This window comes from Pelodiscus sinensis, chromosome 10 (genome assembly GCF_052426305.1).
Source record: "Pelodiscus sinensis isolate ZL-2025 chromosome 10, ASM5242630v1, whole genome shotgun sequence".
Classification (NCBI taxonomy): domain Eukaryota; kingdom Metazoa; phylum Chordata; order Testudines; family Trionychidae; genus Pelodiscus; species Pelodiscus sinensis.
This window is the reverse complement of record NC_143061.1, coordinates 14,899,366-14,923,906: the sequence shown is the minus strand read 5'-3', so window position 1 is coordinate 14,923,906 and position 24,541 is coordinate 14,899,366. Positions and strand designations below refer to the sequence as shown.

The following is a 24,541-nucleotide window of genomic DNA, read 5'->3' as shown; positions in this document are numbered from 1 at the left end:
GCTCATGATACTATATATATTTTTGTTAGTCTCCAAGGGCATGTCTACACTAAAGAATTATTTTGAAATAACTCATGTTATTTCAAAATAACAAGGTGAGCGTCCACACAGCAAGCCCATTATTTCAAAATTATTTCGAAATAAACGGCTTCTTATTTCAAAATAATACATCCTCATTTCATGAGGAATAATGCTTATTTTGAAATTCCTATTTCAGAATAGTGGTAAAGTAGATGTTCTGCTTCTGCTATTTCGAAATAGCTCCTCCCCAGAGCCATTCACAGTAATAACTCCGCAATGCTGCTTAGGCATCCAATTATTTCTGCCTTGGAATAGAATCGTAGAATACTAGGGCTGGAAGGGACCTCGAGAAGTCATCGAGTCCAGTCCCCTGCCATCATGGCGGGACCAAATACTGTCTGGACCATCCCTGATAGACATTTATCTAACCTACTCTTAAATATCTCCACAGATGGAGATTCCACAACCTCCCTGGGCAATTTATTCCAGTGTTTGACCACACTGACAGTTAGGAACTTTTTCCTAATGTCCAACCTAAATCTCCCTTGCTGCAGTTTAAGCCCATTGCTTCTTGTTCTGTCATCAGATGCCAAGATGAACAAGTTTTCTCCCTCCTCCTTATAGATACCTGAAAACTGCTAGATACCCTTTTAGATACCTGAAAACTGCTAGCATGTCCCCCCTCAATCTTCTTTCAGCCTTCCTTCATAGGTCATGTTCTCTAGACCTTTCTTGTTGCTATTCTCTGGACCCTCTCCAATTTCTCCACATCTTTCTTGAAATGCGGTGCCCAGAACTGGGCACAACACTCCAACTGAGGCCTAACCAGCACAAAGTAGAGCAGAAGAATGACTTCTCGTGTCTTGCTCATAACACCCCTGTTAATGCATCCCAGAATCATGTTTGCTTTTTTTGCAACAGCATCACACTGCTGACTCATATTCAGCTTGTGGTCCACTATAACCCCTAGATCCCTTTCTGCCATGCTCCTTCTTGGTCGCTTCCCTTTCTGAATGTGTGAAACTGATTTTTCCTTCTTAAGTGGAGCACTTTGAATTTATCTTTATTAAATTTCATCCTGTTTATCTCAGACCATTTCTCCAATTTGTCCAGATCATTTTGAATTATGACCCTATCCTCCAGAGCTGTCACAACCCCCCTTGAATAATTTCAAGGCTTTCCTGTTGTGTGGATGTGCTATTTCAAAATAGTTATTTTGGGAGTTATTATTCCAAAATAACTCATTTTGAAATACCCTTGTAGTGTAGATATACCCTAAGGTGCCACAGGACTACTCGTTTTTTTAAAATTACAGACTAACATGGCTACTCCTCCTCTTCTACACATAGGTAGTAAAAATTATGAGAGCCTCTTAACATAAGCAGTTCTATAGGGTTTCATTATAATTATATCCCTACCAGCCACTAATAGTATGGTGAAGTGTCTGTCAGTTTTGCAGTACTAACATTCCTCTTTCAGTAGTTTACAAATTACTATTTACTTAGTTATAGAAGCCCTCTCTAATTAGAACAGTATATTACTGCTTACTTGTTAACAGCCTACCAGAATTCTAACTCTTGCATTTCATACTACTTTGTATGTCTTACATTTATACAGTGGCTTTCACACTAAAAGATTTCAATATACTTTGTAAAGTCCACAATTGCTACACAGGGATAATTTCATCCACCACTTAAATGCAACCAGTGCCTCAGGTGAGATGCAGCCAGTTATTTAACAACAGTGTACAGCAAAATGACCCAAAAGCTCAAGTAAAATACTACATTCAACTGAAACTTGAGGGGGGTATTTAAGTAGGCAGAATGTAATTAAGGAGATGGAATTTTATTAGAACATTAGGATTAAACACTCCCACTCTTAAGAAAAGTGCAATAGGTTCTTTAATGATCACAAGCTGTCAGGCCATCAATTTGACAACACATCTAAAAGATGTGATTTTTAATGGAAGTTTGCATAATAAGATTTTCAGTGACACTGGCTTACCCTTTTAAAATAACAATAGATGTATTTAGTGTTTCATAGATTAGAACTCAAAGTACAATGACTTTGATGGAGGTTTCAAACTGTGAAAATAGTTTCCTTGACTGGTGCCATGTTCCAATTATGCAAAATTTCAGAAAAAGATTTTGGAATAGCTAAAACAGTACATATGTTGAATCCTGCTAAGTAAGAAGTACATGGATTCCTGAGCCACTAGTTTGTGTGTAAAATCTTCTTAATGCTTTTCAACAAATAACATGGTCACCAACCCAAATCCTCCTGATATGATAAATAAAAATGTCACAAATCTCTACAGTGTCAAAGTAAGACTTTTTAAAGGACCCCTGGAACAAATTCAACTTTATTCAATTTATTTTTTTATTTAGTTATTTATCCTTTGTGCATTACTGTAGTGCCCAGAAACCCCATTGAGGACTGATGTTCCATTGTGCACTCTTAAAAACACAGAATAAGACTGCCTTTTCCTTCATCTAATTAAGAGCAGAGATAACAAATGGTTGTAACAAACATTAAGTAGGAATGGAGATTGGAGAATGATGGAAACCAAAATAAGAGCAATCAGTTACATAGGCCATATAAATAAGTTAAATATCAGATATATTACTAGACATCTACTTAGATATTATCAGTTGGCAATTTTAGACCGAATAAATCACAGAATCCAAGTAAAACATAGGTCTGAATAAAATAAAGAGAGGGAGATGTCTGGAGTCAGTGAGGACTGTAAATGGAAATGTCCCATATGCAGGGATACCATATTTGAACTTTCAATGAAGAGGGCACCTAGTGCCTGCTGGTGCCTCTGCGGCGGTGGCTGCTCCACTCGCACAGGAGGCCGGGCTCAGGAGCCGGCAAACTCATCGCTGAGCATGCCAAGCTCAGGGCTCTGGCTGCCAGCTTGCTGCTGCTGGGCTGCTGCTGCCCCCGCTGGCTCTCACAGGTGAGGGGATGCCGCATGCTGGGCTCCTGCTTCCCTGCCACGCTGCTCTGAGACACGTGGCAGCACAGGCTCCAGCGTCAATCAGCCGGCAGCTCGGGATGCTGAAGGACCAGGAGGAGAGAGTGTGGGGCCAGGGAGGCTGCTGGCTGGGGCCCATCCTGGGGCATGAAGTTAAAGGTACCAAGGAGAGAAGTGGCATGGCTTGAAAAGGAACCCAGGAATCCTGATTCCCAGAATCCGTCCTTTCCCGTACCCACTTCACCAAGCACCAGCTCCCACAGTCCTCACAGAGCAAAGACTGGAACCTCCAAATCTAACCAATAGATGCACTGCCCACCTACAGGAAAGGAAAGAAGCCAGAAGTTGTAATGCCCAGTTCCCTGCTCTAACCCAATGCCCCATCCCTTCCCCAGAACCAGTGGCCCTCACAACCCCCCAGCTCTAGCCCAGTGCACCTTCCCCCCCAGAGCCAGGTATCCCTAGCCTCCCTGCTCTAACCCAATGTCCTTCCCTTCCCTCAGAGCTGGGGACATAACCTAGCAGAGTAGAGGGTAACAAAGTGACTCTGTAGCAAGAGCCAACCCCCCACACACAAAGTTGGACCTGCCCTTGGTCTCACCGGAGCTGCCGCTGCCTCAGCCATATACTTTTCCCTCCAGGTGCTGGGTGCATGCTCAGAGCGACTGTTAACATCCAGGCACACAGCTCTGAATGTTTAATTTAAGTGGCAGGCACATGCCCTGCTCCCTCCCTGATCCCTTTTGCGGGTCAAAATCCCAGACATTTTTAGCCATTTAAAAAATCCGTCCGAATGGAGATTTAATAAGTGAAAAGGAGGAGATGTCCGGGGAAAAAACAGACATATGGTAACCTTACATATGCGTGTTTATTGAAAATGTTCACACTGCTTGGCAGAAACTCCTAAATCCTGGTGGTAACCCCCAATTTGTGACCTGATTCTGCAAGCCTTATTCACACTGAGACTACTCACATGAGATATTTTAATGTCATTCAGTTTACTGATCACACTGCAATACACTGATGCACAGCAATGATGTCAGCTCAGATGTTAGAGATGGAAACCTTCTGGCAGGTCTTTTAGATAGGATTTTCAAAAGTATCTAAGAAAGTTAAGTGCCTGTTTGTTTTCAGTGGGAGTTAAGCACCTAACTCAATCTGGATTTTCTGAAAATCTTCCCTTAACCTTCTTTGTACAAATATAGATCTTATCCTTGCACAGTATTTCTTACTACTTTGTCCATCCTAATTTTTAAAGGCCTCGAACGATGGAGCTTATACCTGTTCTTTGGCCACAAATTTTGAGGCCTAATGGAACTTGGTCAGAAGTGATTCTTCCTACAGCATGAATTGCTATTTTCTTAATTTCATACTGCTAATAGTAACAATTCTAATTAATAGTATTCTCTTGTCCCACTTACACAGTTCCTTTCTACTCCAAATCTTTATACCTATCAACTAGGTAGGAGGTGTGGATAAAGAATAATGCTGTTCAGCCAGAAGTCTCGCTGACATCACACAAAATGCAGTACTGGATTTCAAAACTGAACAGTCTTTTCTTCCAGGTTTTAAACTACATTTCATAATAAGGACCTGATCCTGCATTAGAATCTGCTTGTGTTCACTGCACATGTGCAGAGTTCCATTAGCTTAGTAAGACTGCATGGATGTCAGGATCTGTACAATTGTCTCCTGACACCTACTAAGACTCTAATCTTTATTTCAGCTAGGGATCTCAAGTTTGCTCTCAGCTGAGCTTGATAAAAGCATGGTTCAATCTTGTTCACTGTTAAACTTTCCTTTGCAAGAGAGACACACAGAACCATTGCCTTTAGTTTCTAGAAGTGATTTCCCTTAAGTCAAGGTTGAGATTTTTGACAAAACTGTGTGGAAAAAATGTGTATTGTATCTAGTCTTATCTGATGTGACATATAGATAAATGGAGAGTAATTTGTAGTGCTTGCCTGTTCTTAACCTTTTCAAGCGTAATATTTACAGGGAAATCACAGAAAAGCATAATGTAGGCTAAATTTATCACAGAATCCTTTCTTTATTCCTTGAACTTTGCTTTGCTCATGAATGTATAGTTCATCTTTTGTTTCCAATAAAAGCTACCCATTCTTCTCTAAATGCCCCAATATTATTTTCCACATACACAGAACGGTGCTACCAAGATTTCATTACTGTTCACAGTTGGTGCCTTGTAATTCTATGTAATTTTAATTAAAGAAGAATTTGAAGCAGTCTCCCCCTGTGTTACCTCCAAGCACACAATTAGCAGTGTAGTTTCTGCTGTGAACAGTCACTTAGTGATTTCAGATTAATAATTTATCATTGCTTCCTCAGTTGTATCCATGCTAGAAAAAACAGGAAGCAAAATCTGTGCGTAAACTGGCCATTGGAAATAAATGCTTTAACAAATTTGGAAGGAGTTTGCTTTACCTAAGTTTGATACCTTAGCACATAATTCCATTTGATAGAGGGCACATATTTTTTTCTTACCTTTAAACTTTGAGAGTGGAACATAGGAAAGTCATTCTTGTATGTAGGGGTGCAGAAAACACAGGTTATTTTATAAGGCACCATTTAGCATCCTTTTGGTTTTTAAATAAGTGATTTTATTCTAGAGCTTGAAGTATAGAAGAGCCCATTTCTGGATTTTGAGTACTTTAACTTGTTTTGAAACAAAAATATCTAGTAGCTGCCCTTATAAAAATAGAAATATCTGTGTTGACCTTTGTCATCAAATACAGATGAAGGAAATCCTGTGTTTGGACAACTTGCTCTCATCATTGTCCTTTCCATATTTGCCATACAATTCAAAATAAAAATATGAAGAGTTTTACTGAGGACTGCTTAATTGAGTGTGCCCAAAATAAAAGGAATAACTCATAAATCTAAAATAGCCTTTTCCACGCTGATATTAAATGGAGCGTGGACAGGAGAGAACTTGATTACTGTTATAATGATCATGGTTTTCTTTCATAGTGAAAGCAAATTTTACACCAGTGTATGGAGAAAACTCCCTTTTCCTGACTCTGGAATTTTAAACATGACCTTTAGTCTGCTACTTTTCATAATTAGAATGCAGCATTATATGCTGTGTTGGGAAATGGAAAAAAGTGAGCTGGTAGCAGACCAGATCAAAGTATCATTAATCCATGCATGTATTGACAATAATTTAATTGTAAACCTTTACATCACTTTATTTCTTCCATTTCTGATAAAAATGATGATTAATCAAGTTTAAATAGAAAAAGGGCAAATGTGGGATTTATTCAAAAATCCTCTACAGAAACCCAGCCTTGCTATAGGACCCACTAAGAAGAATCTTTAAAATGAAATTTGTAATTTAACAAGTGGTTGAAGTTGTATAGCTTAATAATTAGGGTTGCCAGATGGTTTCAACAAAAATACTGGACACACTTGACATTACATCACAATCTACATTACATCTTATTTAGAAAATGCTGGACATTTATATTTTCTCATTTATATTTTCTCAATTTGTGTCCTGAACAGAAAACTCAAATACTGGACTGTCTGGTTCAAAACTGGACACCTAGCAACACTGTTAATAATAGCCAATAGCTATTAGTAGACTAGCCAGTGCTGAGACTTCTTTATGAATGTTTGATGCTGAATTTGTCAGATGGACTTCCCCCACATTGGAACACAGAGGAATAAATTTTGTTTACCAGCGCTGCAGCCATGGAGCCACATGGCTCCCATTGGCTCTGCTTCACCATTTGCAGACAAGGGGAGCTGTGGGTATCCGTGGCTGCAGAGCTGCTAAATAAAAACACTGGAGCAGCCAGTTAGCAGGTTTCTCAAAGTGGTTCACAGACCACTTTGTGAAACAGCGGTGTAAATGAAAGTTTGGAGAGCTGCAAAATTCTTTTCCTAATGTATTTATTTTGTGCATATGTGACATGTTGTGTATAGTCAATTAGTCTTTCCCCGTACAGTCATAGCAGTGCATACGCAGTGTAGTTGTGGCTGTGTCAATCCCAGAATATTAAAGAGAGAGTCAGCGAGGTAATATCTTCTGTTGGACCAACTTCTGTTTGTGAGAGAGCTCTGTGTGGTTCAAAAACCCTCTCCGCAACAGAAGTTGGTCCAATACAACTTGTCTCTTTAATAGTTACTTGTGGGCAGTGAGTTTCCCCATCAGCACTTATAGCAGCAGAGGAGAGGAAGCCTTTTATATTCAAACTTCCTATTCTTCCTTCCTCCTAGTTCCATGGAAAAATGTATTATAAAATCAAACAAATTACCATTTGAAAATTAGAAAGATTTTAAATTAAGTGCCTTCTGTAAGATTTGCAGAAAGAGATACCTGAAGTTCCATGCTAGTTCAATGCTTTTTAAAATTAGGCCAGTTATTCAAAACCTCAGTATGAATTTCAAAAACTAATTTCATGCATCTCTGTTTGAAAATCGTGGCCAATCTATACTTTTTGTTGATTATGCAAAAGAAACTAAGTAGCCATTTCCCCTTATCCTCCTGGTTGTCCTTAGTACAATGTAGTATTGATTTGATGTCTAAAGCATACAAACTGTTTTCCCCAGCAGCAGAATAACTCTGACACTCAAACTTTAGGCGTGTTCACATCTCCTTTTACAAATTAGTTCTCTTATCTTGTTAGAAGCCTACATAAAATAAATGATTTCACCTATTTACACACATGGCCAGATCCAATTCATCTTAATGACAAAATATGTGTGTTTGTATGTGCACAAAACTGTTGGATGAGACTTTCAGAAGAACTCAGCTTTGGCTTACGTCCACTCCTGCTGACGTCAATGGACAATTTGCCATCAACTTTTATGGAGGCAGAATGAGGCCAAATGAGTGGTACTGAAAATTCCACCTGTTTAAACACAATGATGAAATTATACTTTTTCATACACTTCTTGGGTTATTAATCTGTCCAAAGCATGAAGTATGATCTCCCCCAGCTGAGTAATTAATCAATGTTGCTTGAGAGACATGACGAAAAATAAAAATAACTAAGACACATTATTGCATGTATCTTTTTTTTGCCACATTCTTGAGATAAAGTGTTTCTCAATATTTTTTCCAGACATTCGGGACAGTGGGGGACCTAAGCCAGTGATGGTATATATTCATGGAGGGTCCTACATGGAAGGCACTGGAAATTTATATGATGGCAGTGTTCTGGCAAGTTATGGCAATGTGATAGTCATCACAGTCAACTATCGCCTTGGGGTACTTGGTAAGAAGCTTTTGGATTTCAATTAATCCCTGCTATCTGCATTGCACTTCATACTATTTGTGAGAATATATTCAGAAAACCATTTTTACTTTGTTTTTAAAAACCTTGTTTCCAAACCAAGTCTTGTTGTTATGTAGCTGCAAAACACATTTTCTGCCTTTAGCTTGCAGAATAAATGGAAACTCTGCTTCCGGTTTAATGATCTAAAAATACAATGCAGATGTTCAGATTTGCTGAGTTCATGATGCCTCTTTCTGTTATTTATGAACCTTATGTTGATTAGACTCACATACTGTGTAGGGAAAATTGATCTAATAGTATTCAAGCACTAATTCAAGTGCTTATTTTTGGTTTGTGATGCAGAAAGATTAGCAATAATGCTTATGTTTTGTTGATCAACATGGCTTTTTGACCTTTGAAGAAGCAAGAGAGTTTGGGATACTCAACTGGCATTTTTGTAACTGCATTGTGCTTTTGCCATATAGCTGAATTTCTTTGGTTTTAAAGTAAGAAGTATCTATCTAATTAAATATTTCCAACAGTTTTCTAGGCTAAATAAGAATGTCAGAATGGAGAGCAGACTCCTATTGTTTTGACTTAGATGAATGATGTAGGCTAACATTATTGGTTTAAATAAGGAAGAGTTGTGTGGTGGGCTCCAAAGTATACATTCCTAAGTATTTGTTTAATTAACATATAGCCACTCATTCAGGATAGGTAAACTTGTGATAGATCTGACAACTCAAGACAACAAGATACGTTGTTTTTTTCCATTGTTTTCTGCTGAAATGCTGTGTTTTGAAATGTATGGCATGAACTGGATTCCAGGATATGGTATAGATTAATATTGAATAATTGATATTGCATATCAGAAATTTTATGAAAGATACATGACACTATATCTATTATCCCAAATGGCTTGATAAACTGGCAGCTAAATTATGTAATAAATAACCTGTTTCGTTCACAAGTCCAATGAACTTCATTCTTAGTATGTTAGTAATAGGAAAAGGTTACTGGTGGTCATTGAGCATGATGCTTTTATTTTCCATTCCATGGTCCTATTATTTACTCAGTCTCCATTTTCTCTGTGTTTAGTATGCTCCTACTCCTTTCATGAATTAATTAATTCTTACTGGCTTTCCTGGGTCACTGCCATCTGTTGATTGGTTTTTTTTTAATAAAAAACTGGGAAATTGAAAGACAATGAATTTGACTTTGGTTTTGATGTAGTTTAATCTCAAGTCTTGAAACTTTATATAATTCGAATTTTTACATTGCACCCAGTTATTTTCACATGTAAAATGAAAAGTACTATTTAAAGCTTGTCTAGCTCTTTGTTTAGTGTCCAGTCCGAGCTTTAATGGGTCTGCAATTCTTTTGACAATGCAACATGGTATCTTGTTTGCTTCTCCTCCCCTCCCCCAATGTAGTTACACATTGACTTGTTAGTATCATAATTTGGAATTCACTTTCATTGTCAACATACTGTATCAGCTTTCTATTTAATGGACTTTCCTTTTTCTAATTTATTTTTGTTCATTCATTGCTGATGTACCACTTTACATTTATCTGCATTACCGGTCCAGTAGGCTAGGCTGTCAGACTAAGTAAAAATGTTCCTTATCTGATCGCATTATTATTTATTTGCTAGTTCCAAACTGTGTACTGTAACAGAACTGCTGAACATTTTGCTTTTTGTACCAAATAATAAACTATTTTGCATGGAAGATTATATTTTAACCTGAGATTTCAACACGGATCCCCCCGGTATCTCACTACTAACAACTTACTAAACTTAAATGTTCCTTTTTTCTCCCTCTGATTTCTGTGTCTTTCAGACAACAGCAATGAAGAAAGATGTACTTTTTTCTTTTATTTATAAACTATGTTGGTAAAATCACTAACACTGAAAAGAGAATCTAGGAAGAGCTGTAATATTTAAAATGTCTGTCCTTTCAAATCACCTTTTGAAAACTGACTAAACTTCTGCTTTACAGACTTCCCTTATTGCAGTAAACATAACATTTGATTGCATATAAACAAACTGTTATACTTCACTGTGTATGGACTGCAGGAACAAATCAGGGATTAAAAAGAGAATTTACACAGTATGCAATTTTCTCCTCTGCCTTGCATTACTATTGTTTTCTACCTTTATCATCTCTGCAGGTACTACTGTGCAATAAGTGTTTAATTCCTAAACACAGGTCTTTTGGAATAAAAGCATTAGATATAAATGTCTATTGATGCTGTTTAAGAATATTATTCAGCATTACACAATTGTCCAGCAAAATATTAATCTGTTGTCCTCAGGATTTCGCTCATTGTTTCTCTTGTTAACTAATTCCCTCTCTGAGGTTGTGTCTACACAGCCGTTCTAGCTCGAAATAAGCTACACAATTTGAGCTAGGCAAATTGTGTAGCTTATTTCGAGCTTATTTTGAGGGAGTTTATTTTGAAATTTGGCGTTGTCTACACAGCACCAAATTTTCAAATAGACTGCTGTTCCAGCAAGTCACTTAATCCTCATGGAACGAGATTTACCAGGATGTTGTAATAGCAAGTCCATTATTTTGATTGTATTTTGAAATAACGGGAATGCTGTTAAGATGTGGAAAACACTATTTTGGGATACCGGACATATCCTAAAATAGCACCGCTATCTCAACGTATCCTAACAGAGCTACAAATTTGGTGAACATATTACGCAAAATAGTTTAGGGGAAGGAGGGAGAGAGGGAGGAAGCAAGCAAGGAGAGGGAGGGCTCCAGGCAGGATTTAGCATGCCAGTATGTTTTTATAAGTACACAGAATAAAAATGTGGAAGCAGTGGTTCTTGACTTCTTCCATGCTGAGACACCCTGCTATCTATCCAAGATTGATCCAGGTTCTCCTCCTTTTTAGCATTTTAGGAAGGGCAAAGTTGTCCTGACCCGAACTCTGTTTTGCAATCCCCAGTTTGAGCACCTGAATGTTAAGGCAATGTAAAGATGTTGTTTACGAGTCAGATGATCCCTTTAGCCTATTTAAATAGCAGCACATTTCCTCTTTTAAAAAACAATAGTAACTCGAGCGGCATATTTTTAGTTTATTCTTTATTCAGTATGCTCTCAGAGTCTTGGCCTCTTGGTCAAGTCCAGAACTTCTGAATTGCTGCTTTTTGCAAAATATATTGCAGGGATAATGCACATCTGATATGCCTGTAATGACTACTTCTTCAATATGCATCTAACTTAAATCTTGTATCTCATTCCTAACTGATTGCTCGGTATAAACTTCAATCTATTTTTGATTGTTCAAAAAGCTTTTTGGAAAATAACACTACATTACTCTCATACTGTATCTTGTACATATAACTTTCTGCAGTTTGTATCAAACGAAGTCACAAATTTATTGTAATCTTTTCTGATTGATGCTCTAGATTAGTTTTAGTCATCTTTGTGTATGCATTTTGACATTGGAACAGTTTCTAATAATTTTGATGGCCTCTTTTCTGTGCTCACTCTGCATTTGTGATAGCAGAGTGTTGCTGTATAGATATGGATGTGGATTACTATGTAGCCAACAATAAGAGACCACTGCAGATGTACTCATTAAAGGCCACATGGCGCTCCTCCAGCTTTTTCATGGGAGAATGGGGAAACATACCAGGAAAACTACATGAAGTTCTAGCTATCCTCTCTTTATGGGGAAAGAGTTTGTAGGTTTCTAGAAGGGAAGGGAGTTCTATATGTTCTGAGAATATATGAAGCTGCATTGAACGTAGCTTGAGACAATAAAGGTGCTTACACTGCTACTGTCCTAATACAATGTTAGTAGTCAGTTGAACTTGAAATGTATTTAATAAAAAGTAGGTATGTTAAACAAATGAAAAACCTGAAGAGGTTCCTGGCCCAGTGTTACCTTTGTTTGTCTCTAGAATAAAAGCCCATTACTATCTTTCTTTAATGACAGGAGGGAAAGGAAAGCTATTTGCTTTGGAAGCTTGGGGACCATTGAATGGAAATGTATTGTTTATATCTTCTGTGGCCTTTACATGGTGTTTACAATGCATGTCCTGTGCAATCTGTCTCTTCCGGTGAGGGATGGTAAGCGAAAAGTCTGATAACCTTGAACTTCTGAGACTCTCTAGGGAGAGCTCTATAGTAAGTGCTAGGAAGGTTTTATATCTTCTTTATAATAAATATAACCGGCAAAAGGGCAAAATGCAAACAAGTTAAATTTTCAGGTTGATTAATTTAAATCATTAGCAGTATATCTTAAATACCTTTATCCAATAAGTAAAGTAATGGCAAGTTGTTTATGTTTTCTTAAGTTCACTAAAGAAATGTGAAAATGAAGAACCTCTCTTTTGTGTCCAGAATGGGGTAAAAAGTCCTTCTTGGCACTTACAAAAGCACATTGAAATGATGAAATACTTGCAGTATTATTTTTCACGTCCTACTATCTGAAAAGAAATATTTAGAAAGGATGAATGCCTTGTGATTTGCATCAGGTTGCATTACCATCTGTCTTTCTTGGCAGTGCCAGCAAAAGAGAGAGTTTGCCTGTGTCTACTGCATGGTCATCTTTTTTACAGCTCTTGGACACTTTTTATCATCCAGGATCCAAATGGGATTCAAAAGAAATATAGTTCAGACAGTCGTTATTCCAACTCATCTCTAACTCATCTTGGAGGGTGCAAGGGTGATTCATAAGAATCTTTCCTCTGGAGCTAGCGATGAGCTTTGTTTACATTTCCCAATTTGTTCTTCCTCCACAAGCCAATGAAAACTTTGCCATAGAAATGGATAAAGTGTTCTTTTAATGGCCTGAAGCAAACATTTGTAATGATCAAAGAAATAACAAGAAATTTCTGACTTCTAATGTGTATTCCGTCTTGCTGCATTAGCAGTAAAAACAAATATCAGATCTCTTAAGAGTGTGAGACCACATCCTCCTGGTTATACTGTAATAACTAAGCCCGCGGCTATACACGGCACGGAGTAGGCAGTTCGAATTAGGCTTTCTAATTCAAACTACCATTACACCTCGTTCCACGAGGAGTAACGGTAGTTCGAATTAGAAAGCCTAATTCGAACTACCTACTCCGTGCCGCATGTAGCCGCGGGCACGGAGTCCGAACTACCGGGGATTTAAAAATGGCGGCGCCCGGCAAGATGCAAATGAAGCCCGGGATATTTAAATCCTGGGCTTCATTTGCAACTTCAATTGACTACATTAGCCACCCTAGTTCGAACTAGAGTGGTAGTGTAGACATACCCCTAATAGTGGTTTCCTGCTAAGAATGCAGATGTAGGTGTGCTTAATTATGTAACTGTGCAGCATTTTTTTTAATATTTAGCAAGAGTTTGACTCTGATAATCAGGTTAGAAATACTTACTTTAGTATATTCAGCTATTTTTATATTAAATCGTAGCACAGCTACTCTAGTCATCCTTCACTTTTTCTTCCACAGTTTGTGTGTGGGGCAAGGGTAGGAACGAGCAAGATCTGGCTCGTGGGTCACCCCACCAGGACCCTCAGGCACAGATCAGCCCCTATGCTGCTTTAAGTGGCTGGCTGTTCCTTATGGCTCTCTGCTCTGGGTGCTGAGGGAAGGGTTTCCAGCTAACAGGGGCTGAGAGATTTTTCAGGGTGGTGGGGCAGGGTCAGAACACAAAGCCTTCCCTCTTTCTTGCATCCACACCAGAAAGCCACAGGGAGCAGCCAGCCATTTTGAACAGGATGGGACTGCAGCAGGCAGGGAATCTGCCTCAGGGTCCTGTGGGACTTCTGGCTGGGAGATGCCTAGGTAAATGCCTCCCAGCCAGAGCCTGTCTCTGGCACACACATCCCTTCCATCTCTTCCCCCAACTTCCTTCCCCAGGCCACCACCCCCTCTAATTCCAGGTCACCGCCCAAACCATCTGCACCCCCTCACTCTAGGTCACAACTCACACCCAGACCCTGTACTCCCTCCTACAACCCTCCCCAGTCAATGATCCACTACTGCACCCACACCCCCTTCTGGACCATGCATCCCAAATCCCTGTCCCTGACAGAATTTGGCCCCTCCTTTATCCAAAATGCCTCTCAAACACCACACCCTCTACTTCACTCCAGTCCTTTACTCTGAGCTCCCTTCTGCACCCAACCTCCATCCCACACCTCCTCTATAGAGAAATACCATTCTTTACCACTTACCAAAATATTGGAGTTGCCCTCCTATGAAAATTATTGCCCATCCCTGGTGTAGAGGGGAGGTTTAGAGTGTGGCAAAATGGCTATGGGTTACTCCCTTATCCCCTTGTGTTCAATGGAATCCAATTTTTCATCACTGTACCCATTTTACAGTGATCTGTTTAAAATATTTTTCATGATAACTATTTTGACAAATTATAAACTGCTAATAAGTTACAAGAAACTAGGAAAAATCCATTGATAGCAGAAGCTGTGAACATTTAGAATGCATTTTACAGTCAGTGTGATTGTGGCACATATCTATCTACTTATATGGTCCCCTTCTCTATGGTAACTTGATGGGCTGAATTCAGATATCCACCATCTCCTGGTGGCTACCTAACTTGAATTACTTGCATATCCTTCTCTCATTCTCACATAATTTTTCAGAAATTTGTATGTCTGGCAATAGTTTTATTGTGCCAGTCAACAAGCTAAGACGCTTATTGTTATAATGGCTATAAAAATACCAACTGATTAGTTAAACCAGTTTTCCTCTTTCTGTAATTTAATTCCTATAAGTAATTTTTCAATAGGTGGTACTTCAGGTCACTCACAGGTTGACATTGGTTGAGAAACACTTATTCTTTATGCAGGTCTCTAATTCAATCTCTCTCCTCTATCTTGATAGTTACCAAAGTATTTATTAATCTAGTTTTTTTTTAAAATATGTGGCAGTGTAGGAATAATACAATACAATATATCTTTATTTTGTAATGTACAGTGTCTTTGTTACAAACTGTATTCCAGAATGTTTTACAGAATTATAGCTACCTAGCAAAATAACAGCGAAAGAAAGAAAAATGTCAAGAGTTTCTGTCCTTCATTTCATGGTAATGCTATGTACCCTTGATAATTAGTTTAAAACTGGGTATTGTTAAAGTATTTCATGCTCTGATCCCATACTGAGTTCTGTTTATGTTTTATTTCTGACATAGTTAGTGGTATTATCAGACCCTGTACAGATTCTACACACCAGAGATGGAATCCTGGTCATATGGATGTCAATGTGAATTTGCCATTGACCTCTGAAGCTGGGATTTCACTTCAGATTGTTGTAATCCTAGCTGGTAGAAATCTGTTCTGCACAAATGTAGAAATTCTCTCTTTTGGAAGTTTGTTTAAAAGGCTTTTTTTTTTTCAGTGAGTGTCCTTAAAGAATCAGCATCTACCATATGGTTATTTCTGATATTCCCTATAATTAGAAGCAAGATTACAACACTGCCAAATACTTTGTTAAATTCAACTGTTGCTGATAGTAAAGATTTTGGTTAAATGTGATTAATTGTATATGTTTGAACTGTATACTTGTTTCTGTGTTGAACATGGAGAAGTGTCTTATAACAATTAACAATAACAAATATTGACAGGAAAGCAAAAAGATTCTTCATTTTTATGCTAATAGTGAAAGTAGTCAAGCTATAATCCCTTTTCTCATCTTTTTGTGCTTGATACAACGATGAGCAACTCTTAGAAATCTTAATGTCTGGTTTCTCAGCAAATATAGAATGTTGGGGGTGTTCATAAGGTTTGACTATCTCAGTTCTCAGGAACACTTTATTTTTATTTAATCCCTGAATAGCCCATTGTTACTTTATAAAATGCTTGTTGTGTGGTGTGTTTTTCATCTCACCGTGGTTCCTTGTACTTGACAAATATATTTTAGCACTGAAGAGTGATGTGTTTTAAAATTTGTGGCCCTTCCACCACATTCAAGGAGTTATATGTCTGGCTAAGATTATATTGTGAAAATGTAATGTTCTGCCTAGCTTTGCAGATTGGTTGTGCTTTGAGCCTCCTCTTCATTCCTGTATGGTAGATGAGCATCCAGCAACTTAAAAGTATGAAATAAGTGCAATATGCTAATTGCGCTGATTACTCAATATATCCCACCATTTGGGTCTCTCAAGGTACCAAATTGGTAAGAATGAGAGTCAGATTCCTTGCACTAGAGATGGCAAAAAGAGCACTGTTTTTACAGGTACATGTTGAAAGGGCTTTTTGCTATTAGAACAAGCTTTTTAAAGGATGTAAGTTCTAATTCTGATATCCTTAAGCATGCTGTATAACACCATATTCCCCAAGAAGTCACATTAAAATCAGTGAGACTATTTAAAAAGCAAAGTTCTACTCAATATGAGAAGGGTGGCAGTGTCTGGCCCTGATTCATTTGAAACAGTGAGAGCATGTCTACATTATGTAGGTCAAACTTCTAGCATTCAATTTAGTGGGTCTAATGTAGACCCCCAAATTGAATGCTGCTTGCAGTCTTCCACCTGCATCCCGTATTCCTCATTCTGTGATGAGTAAGGCAAGCCAATGGGAGAGGAGACGCTACGGTGGCTCTGCTTAAGATAAGCCAATTCTAGCAGTGAATTTTGCATAGTTGGATGGCGTACCTTAAGCCAATCTGCCTGGTCTAGTGTTGAGCACACCTGGCAAGCAGTTATTCAAGCAAGTTGACCCATAGGGTCCAATGGGATTATTTGCATGAGTAAGTATTTAGCAGTATAAATAAGAAGTTTGCAGTCTAACCATTGGCTTTTCAGCAACCTGTTTAAGTAGGAATATGCATCAATAATCAAAATATGTTTTTGAGCAAAAAGCTACTTCCATTGATGAAAATTAAAGGGCCAGCTTTTGTGGCAAATGTTCTAATAAAAAGAATGTAAATTGAGTTCTTATTCTCATTTGGAAAATGTATTAGAGTTGCAAAATCATTATGGTTGCTACACCAAATAGTGCATGTTTTACCAAAAACAGTCATTTATTGTTTAGAGAACAATGTACTATTTGCTAACTGTGGACAGCATGAGTCCATGCCCATTGGCTTCAGCAGACTCAAGGTTTCCCCAAATATACTACTTGCATAATTAAGGGCTCTCCATTTGAATTAAGGGTTACAGTGTTCATCACTGAGCTTACAAAATATAATATGAAAAATGTGTTTTTAAGAGCTGTGAAATAGCTTTTTGTATCACCATCACTTTAATTAAACAGAATTTGATTTTGCACATACCTGGTGGGTTTTTTTCAGTACTTTCAAATCAGTATAAGAATTTTCTCAGTTTTAAATTAATCTAACTAACAAAACTGTCAATGACACACTTATTTTGGTCATTAATTTTAGTATGTGTGACCTACTCTTCGTTATATTTGGGTTTAGTGGGTAAATTTTTTCATATTGATTTTTTTCCCTTCAGAAACATATAAAGTAGAGCGTATTAGGTAGCATTTTCAAAAGCAGGCACCACGGGAAGTGGAGCAACCCAACGTCTTCTGCTGCTCCGCCGCCATCTCTCAGGTGGGTCACTCTGCTTCATTAAGGTGGCAGGAAGTGGCTCCAGCCCATTCCCCTTAGTGATGCAGAGATCAGGAGCAGGGTAGGGCATTTTGCTTCCCACCACTGTGGACTGTGAATAGACTTGGCCTTCCTGGGGACACTCCACACTGCTCCTGACTCATGGACACTATAGAGTCAGCTGAATTGCAGAACTGTGCCTTAAGAGATTGGGGGGAATCAAAAAAAGGGTTTCCTCTTTATAGGAAATCTATATAAGATGGGGGAGGAAAACAATGATTGTCTTTAGCTTGCCTTAACCCTGCCCCCCACTCCAAGGATTATTTGAAAACACCTGGAAACAAAAGGATTGTAACTGAGGCATGAGGAGAGAGAACTTCTGGACCCAGGCTAAGAGTTACCTGGCCTTTGAAGGACTCTACCAGAAACAATAACTAAGCTGAAAGTTAATATTTGTAGCCAGTTTGTTAGTGACTCTAGCTTAAATTGTGTGCTTTATATTATTTTCTTAGTAATCTACTTTGTTCTGTTTGCTACCTCATTAACTACCTAGAATATACCTTTTGTTATTTATAAACATATTTCTGACATATAATATGATCCAATTTGTGTAATTTCTAACAGTGGGGGAAGGCAGTATGAGAGGCTGTCCATAACTTCTTTCACGTTGAGGAAGGAGGTAAGCTTCATATAACTTTGGGTTTGTACCCTAAGGGTGGGAGATTGAACATCTGGGTGCTGTGGTAAATCCCTCAAGTGGAATCTTCCCAGAGCTCTTTTTAGTGTCTGCATGTGGGTATGGCTCTCCCTGTGGGTTTTGCTAGGGAATGCCTCTGTGCTAGCTCAGCAAGATAAGGTTTAAGGCAGGTATGGGCAATAATTTTAGCAGGAGGGCCACTTAATGAATTTTGGTTCATGGTCATGGACCGGCTCTACCCCCAGAAGGGGTAGGGCATGGGGTGGAAGGGGCGGGGCTCAGGACTAGACTCTCCCCCAGAGTTGTCTGGGGCTGGAGGCTTTGCATTAAAAACAGAGCAAAGGGCTTTCGGCTCCCAGCCCCACTGCTACCGTGTTGCCTGACAGCTGTCCAGGGTTGCTGCAGGTATTTAAAGGGCTCATGGCTTTGGCCTCCACCAGTACAGTGCTGTGATTGGGAGGCATAAACCATTTAAATAGGTTTCTGCAGCCTGAGCCACTGCCTAGAACTTTGGTGTTCTGGGCAAGCAGGCTATAAATAAAAAATGGCCAGAGGCAGTCCGCAGGCCAGATCGAAGTGTTAGGTGGCCCAAATCCAGCCCCTGGGCCACATTGTGCCCCTCCCTGGTTTAAGGGAAAACCAGGCTGGCAGAGTAGGCTGACTCAGTGGTAACTCAGCACCTCAGTTGCTATTGTAGTAGTGCTAACCCATCATGATAGGCCCCTCTTTTATTGGCTCTTTAGTCAGGTCTTTGAACTGTCACAAGTGGCCTATGACTCAAGCCAGCGTGGGCTGCAGTCTTTTCCATTGGTCTCTAGTGTTGATACATGATTTCAGGAAGGCATCCTGGATTTGAGTCAGGAGAGTGACAGTGAGTTGAGATCTTGGTGTATCAGCAGGTTCAGATCTTAATATATCCCCAAATCACAGCAACATCTCACCTGATGTTGACTGGCAAAATGCCCTGCAAAAACAGGTGCCACAGTATCAGCATTGATTTAAGAGAGCCTGAATGTGGCACTGATATCATTGTCAACAAGACTGACAGGGGAGCTGTTGCACCAAACTGGTGCATGATACTCCACCATTGATAAGGTCCTGATGTTTGAAGTGTGCTGGCATCACATCCCCAGATGTGCCAGTGAGTTCTGGAATGATGTTAATCTTGTTTTTTATCTTCTTACTCGTGCAAGTAATTCCTTTATGATGCATCAAAACAGAAGTTATGCTTTAGTCAAACACAAGTTAGTGGCTCAATACAACAGTAACTGGGTAAAATGTAATGGCTTGTAATGTACAGGAGGTCAGACTAGATGATCTAATTGTCCCCTCCGGCTTGAAACTCTGAGTCTATGAATAGTCAATGGAGCTGCTCATGACAACGCATACTACTTAGTGTGTGTGAGAGTTGCATAAGCAGACTCAGGCATCAGACACATCTATGATTATATTTAAACTGTTTTTGGTCATACAGTAGAATTCTTACATTGTTCACTGTTTAATATCTAGTAAAACTCCAGAAAATGTGAATCATTAGCATCAGAATGACAGGCACATCCATTATCTTTTTATGAAACTTTAAAGGTGGTGTCAGGAGATGGCATTTTATTTAGTCTCTTTCTACTGTGCCCCCACTGGTTCTCCGGTAAGCCGCCTTCTGGGCTTCCTCCCACTCTCCATTTTAGTAAGATGATAAATGAATGGAAGATTATATATTATTGCCTAATTAAAAGTACATTAAAGTGGAAGTAAAGAGGGAAAATTAATAGCAAAACCAAAATGCTGCAGTAGCAAATCATTCATTTAATCTTCCTGAAATAAAAAAAACATACAGAGGAAATGCAACTCACAACCCCTTTAGGGGGCTTTAACAACTGCCAACTGAGGCTACTAATTTCCCCCCCAATATCTAGTACTTAATATTTGGAACTTTAACAGCTTTTGAGGGTTATATTATGCTACGTGTTGTATAACCTGTCCAGCTTGCCAAAATTGTTCCCCTCAGCTTTAGAGCATCAGTGCTGTGTGGATCACCTAAAGCATGCAAAATAAGTATTTTATTTCTCATAAAATCTATGACATAGATAGTAATGGTAAACATTTAGAAAAATCTCAAAGTCCTCTAACAGCATTCATCTCTTTCCTATATTGATGCATTTATTATAGTCTGATTAGTCTTATTTAGAATTCTGAAAGCACTTGGCTCACCTCTTTTTTAAATGGATCAAGTTACCTCAGGATAACCCAGATCATATGAAGCCCAACCCACTATTCACCTAGATTTACAAAGTCCTCATTTCATAGGTCAGCTAATAGGATTAGCATTCAGATCTCAGATCAGCTGTAATTCATGACATTTAAGTGACTTTTTTTGTGAGGTGGTATTAGCCCAAAAGAATCATGTATGCAGTAAAGCGGAGAGAAAAGATTGCCATGCTTGAATATGTACCATCAAAATGACAAAATGGCCTTCTAGTAAACAATAGGTTATTGACTTGGTATGTTTAAAGGGTCAACTGTAGTGCACAGCGGGCAAGATATTTATGAAATGGGCAGCCTGAATATACAGCGTGCTTATAAAATGAACCGTTTCTTTTCTATCTCTGCTTTTCCTGGCAAACCAAATTGACATTATTCATCTGGCTTGATAGATGATAACTGTTGCTTCACTATTTTTAGGGCATGATGACACTACTATTTGCTGCTGACTCATAGAGCTCTAGTCCAGTACAAGGACATTTTAAAGAGCACTTTTCCCCAACATATGTCATACGACTTCCTCTTGTTAAAACTGGAAAAACAATGTACCTTTAAAATGACTCACTTTGGCACAAAAGTAGTTTTTGTGTTGAGAGCAATTAATCATTGGAAAGAAATTCTCTTCATCGATATTTAATCATGTAATAAATGGATCACAGTTTTGCCAAAACCCAAATTGATATTTGGGAGTGGAGAATCAACAAATCCTAAACTGGAAGGGACCTTGAGAGCTCATTGAGTTCAGTTCCCCGTCCTCATGACAGGACCAAACACTGTCGAGATCATCCCTGATGTCTATCCAATCTGCTCTTAAATATCTCCAGTGATGGAGATTCCACAACCTAGGCAATTTATTCCAGTGTTTAACCACCCTGACAGTTAGGAAGTTTTTCCTAATGTCCAACCTAAATCTCCCCTGCTGCAATTTAAACCCATTGATCATCAGAGGCCAAGGAGAACATTTTTTTCCCCTCCTCCTTGTAACACTCTTTTAGATACTTGAAAACTGCTATTATGTCCCCTCTCAGAATTCTATTTTTTAAACTAAACAAGCCCAATTCTTTCAGTCTTCCCTCCTAGGTAGTGTTTTCTAGACTTTCAAACATTCTAGCTGCTCTTCTCTGGACCATCTCCAATTTCTTCACATCTTTCTTGAAATGTGATGCCCAGAACTGGACACAATACTCTAATTGAGGCCTAATCAGCACAGAGTAGAGCGGAAGAATGACTTCTCATGTTCTGGTCACAAAACTGTTAATGTATCCCAAAATCATGGGTTTTTTGCAACAGTGTGTTGACTCATGTTTAACTTGTCCACTCTGACCCCTAATTCCCATTCAGCAGTACTGCTTCCTAGACAGTTGCTTTCCATTCTGATGTGTGAAACTGTTCCTTCCTAAGTTGAGTACTTCACATTTGTCCTTATTAAACTTCATCCTGTTTACCTGAGACCTTTTCTCTAGTTTGTCCAGATCATTTTGAATTTTGACCCTATTCTCCAAAGCACTTGCAACCCCTCCCAGATTGGTATCATCTGTAAACTTAATAATTGTACTCTAAATGCCATCACCTAAATCATTGATGAAGATATTGAACAGAACCGGTCCCAAAACTGACCCCCTGTGCAACCCCATTTGTTATGTCCTTTCAGCATGATTGTGAACTGTTAATAGCTACTCTCATAGGGTATGTCTACACTACCACGCTAGTTCGAACTAGCGGGGTAATGTATGCATACCGAACTTGCTAATGAAGCCCGGGATTTGAATTTCCCGGGCTTCATTAGCATAAAGACGGCGCCGCCATTTTTAAAAGCCGGCTAGTGCGAACCCCGTGCCGCGCGGCTACACGCGGCACGGGCTAGATAGTTCGAACTACGTAGCCATTCCGAACTATCTGTACTCCTCGTGGAACAGAATGGCTACGTAGTTCGAACTTCCACGAGGAGTACAGATAGTTCGGAATGGCTACGTAGTTCGAACTATCTAGCCCGTGCCGCGTGTAGCCGCGCGGCACGGGGTTCGCACTAGCCGGCTTTTAAAAATGGCGGCACCGGCTTTATGCTAATGAAGCCCGGGAAATTCAAATCCCGGGCTTCATTAGCAAGTTCGGTATGCATACATTACCCCGCTAGTTCGAACTAGCGGGGTAGTGTAGACATACCCTAAGAATGGTTATCCAGCCAGTTGTGCACCCACCTTATAGTATCCCCACCTGAGTTGTATTTTCCTAGTTTATTGAAAAGAAGGTCATGCAAGATTGTGTCAAATGCCTTACTAAAGTCTAGGTATACCACATCCACCACTTCTCCCTTATCCACAAAGTTTCATATTCTATCAAAGAAAGCTATCAGATTGGTTTAATATGATTTGTTCTTTACAAATCTATGATGGCTGTTACTGATCACCTTATTATCTTCCAGACGTTTGCTGATGGATTCCTTGATTATGTGCTCCATTATCTTCCCTGGCACAGAATTTAAACTGACTGGTCTGTAGTTTCCTGGGTTGTTCTTATTTATCATTTTAAGGATGGTTACTACATTTGCCCTTTTCCAGTCTTCTGGAATCTCTCCTGACTTCCATGACTTTTCAAAGATGATAGCTAAAGGCTCAGATACCTCCTCTATTAGCTCCTTGAGTATTCTAGGATGCATTTCATCACGCCCTGGTGACTTGCAGACATCTAACATTTCTAAGTAATGTTTAACTTGCTCTTTTTTTATTTTAACTTCTAAACCTACCTGATTTCCACTAACATTCACTATGTTAGGCATCCCTTCACCATCCATCTACTTGATGAAAACTGAAACAAAGAAGTCGATAGCATCTCTGCCATTTCCAGGTTTCCTGTTATTGTTTTTCCCTCTTCACTGAGCAATGGCCTACTTTGACCTTGATCTTCCTCTTTCTTCTAATATACTTGTAGAATATCTTCTGGTTACCCTTTATGTCTCTGGCTAGATTGAGCTCATTTTGTGCCTTTGCCTTTCTAATTGTTCCCCTGTACACCTGTGTTGTTTGTTTATATTCGTCCTTTGTAATTTGACCTAGTTTCCACTTTTCATATAAGAAATCCTGGTTGATCCAAGGAGATCTCCAGCAGAATAGCTTGCTTTTTGGCCTTTAATAATGTCCCTTTAAAAAACTGCCAACTCTCTTCGGCTGTTCTTCCTTTTAATCTTGCTTCCGATGGGACCTTACCTATCAGCTCTCTGCATTTACTAACATCTGCCTTCCTGAAATCCATTGTGTCAGTTTTGCTGTTTCCCTTCTACCATTGCTTAGAATCACAAATTCTATGTTTTCATGATCACTTTCACCCAAGCTGCCTTCGACTTTCAGATTTTCAACTAGTTCCTCCCTATTTGTTAAAATCAAATCTAGAACAACTTCTCCACTAGTAACTTTCACAACCTTCTGAAATTAAAAATTGTCTTCTGTGCAGTCCGAGAACTTATTGGATAATCTGTGCCCTGCTGTATTAGTTTCCCAACATATGTCTAGATAGTTGAATTCCCCCATCACTACCTAATCCTGGGCTTTGGATGATATTGTTAGTTGTTTAAAAAAAAGCCTCATCCACCTCTTCTGATTGGGTAAGTAGTCTATAGTAGACTCCTAGCATGACATCACTTTTGTTTATTATGTCTTTTAACTTAAATCAGAGGCTCTCAACGAGACTGTATCCTATGTCCATCTCCACCTCAGACCAACTGTATTAATTTATAATATACAAGGCATTACCTCCTCCCCTTTCTCCCTGCCTGTCCTTTCTGAGAAAGCTGTACCCTTCTATACCACTATTGCAATTGTGTA

At 39.0% G+C, this 24,541-nt stretch overlaps 1 protein-coding gene across 8 annotated transcripts in view; it reads left to right on the top strand.

The window, feature by feature from the left end:
• Positions 1-24,541, top strand: part of NLGN1 (neuroligin 1) — a 678,275-nt gene that overhangs the window by 311,188 nt on the left and 342,546 nt on the right. For all 8 annotated transcript variants that reach the window (XM_089780752.1, XM_089780751.1, XM_089780750.1 and 5 more), the window contains one exon: positions 8,089-8,241. In XM_089780752.1, coding sequence (XP_089636878.1) covers positions 8,089-8,241 — 153 coding nt within the window. The remainder of the gene's footprint in view (positions 1-8,088; positions 8,242-24,541) is intronic.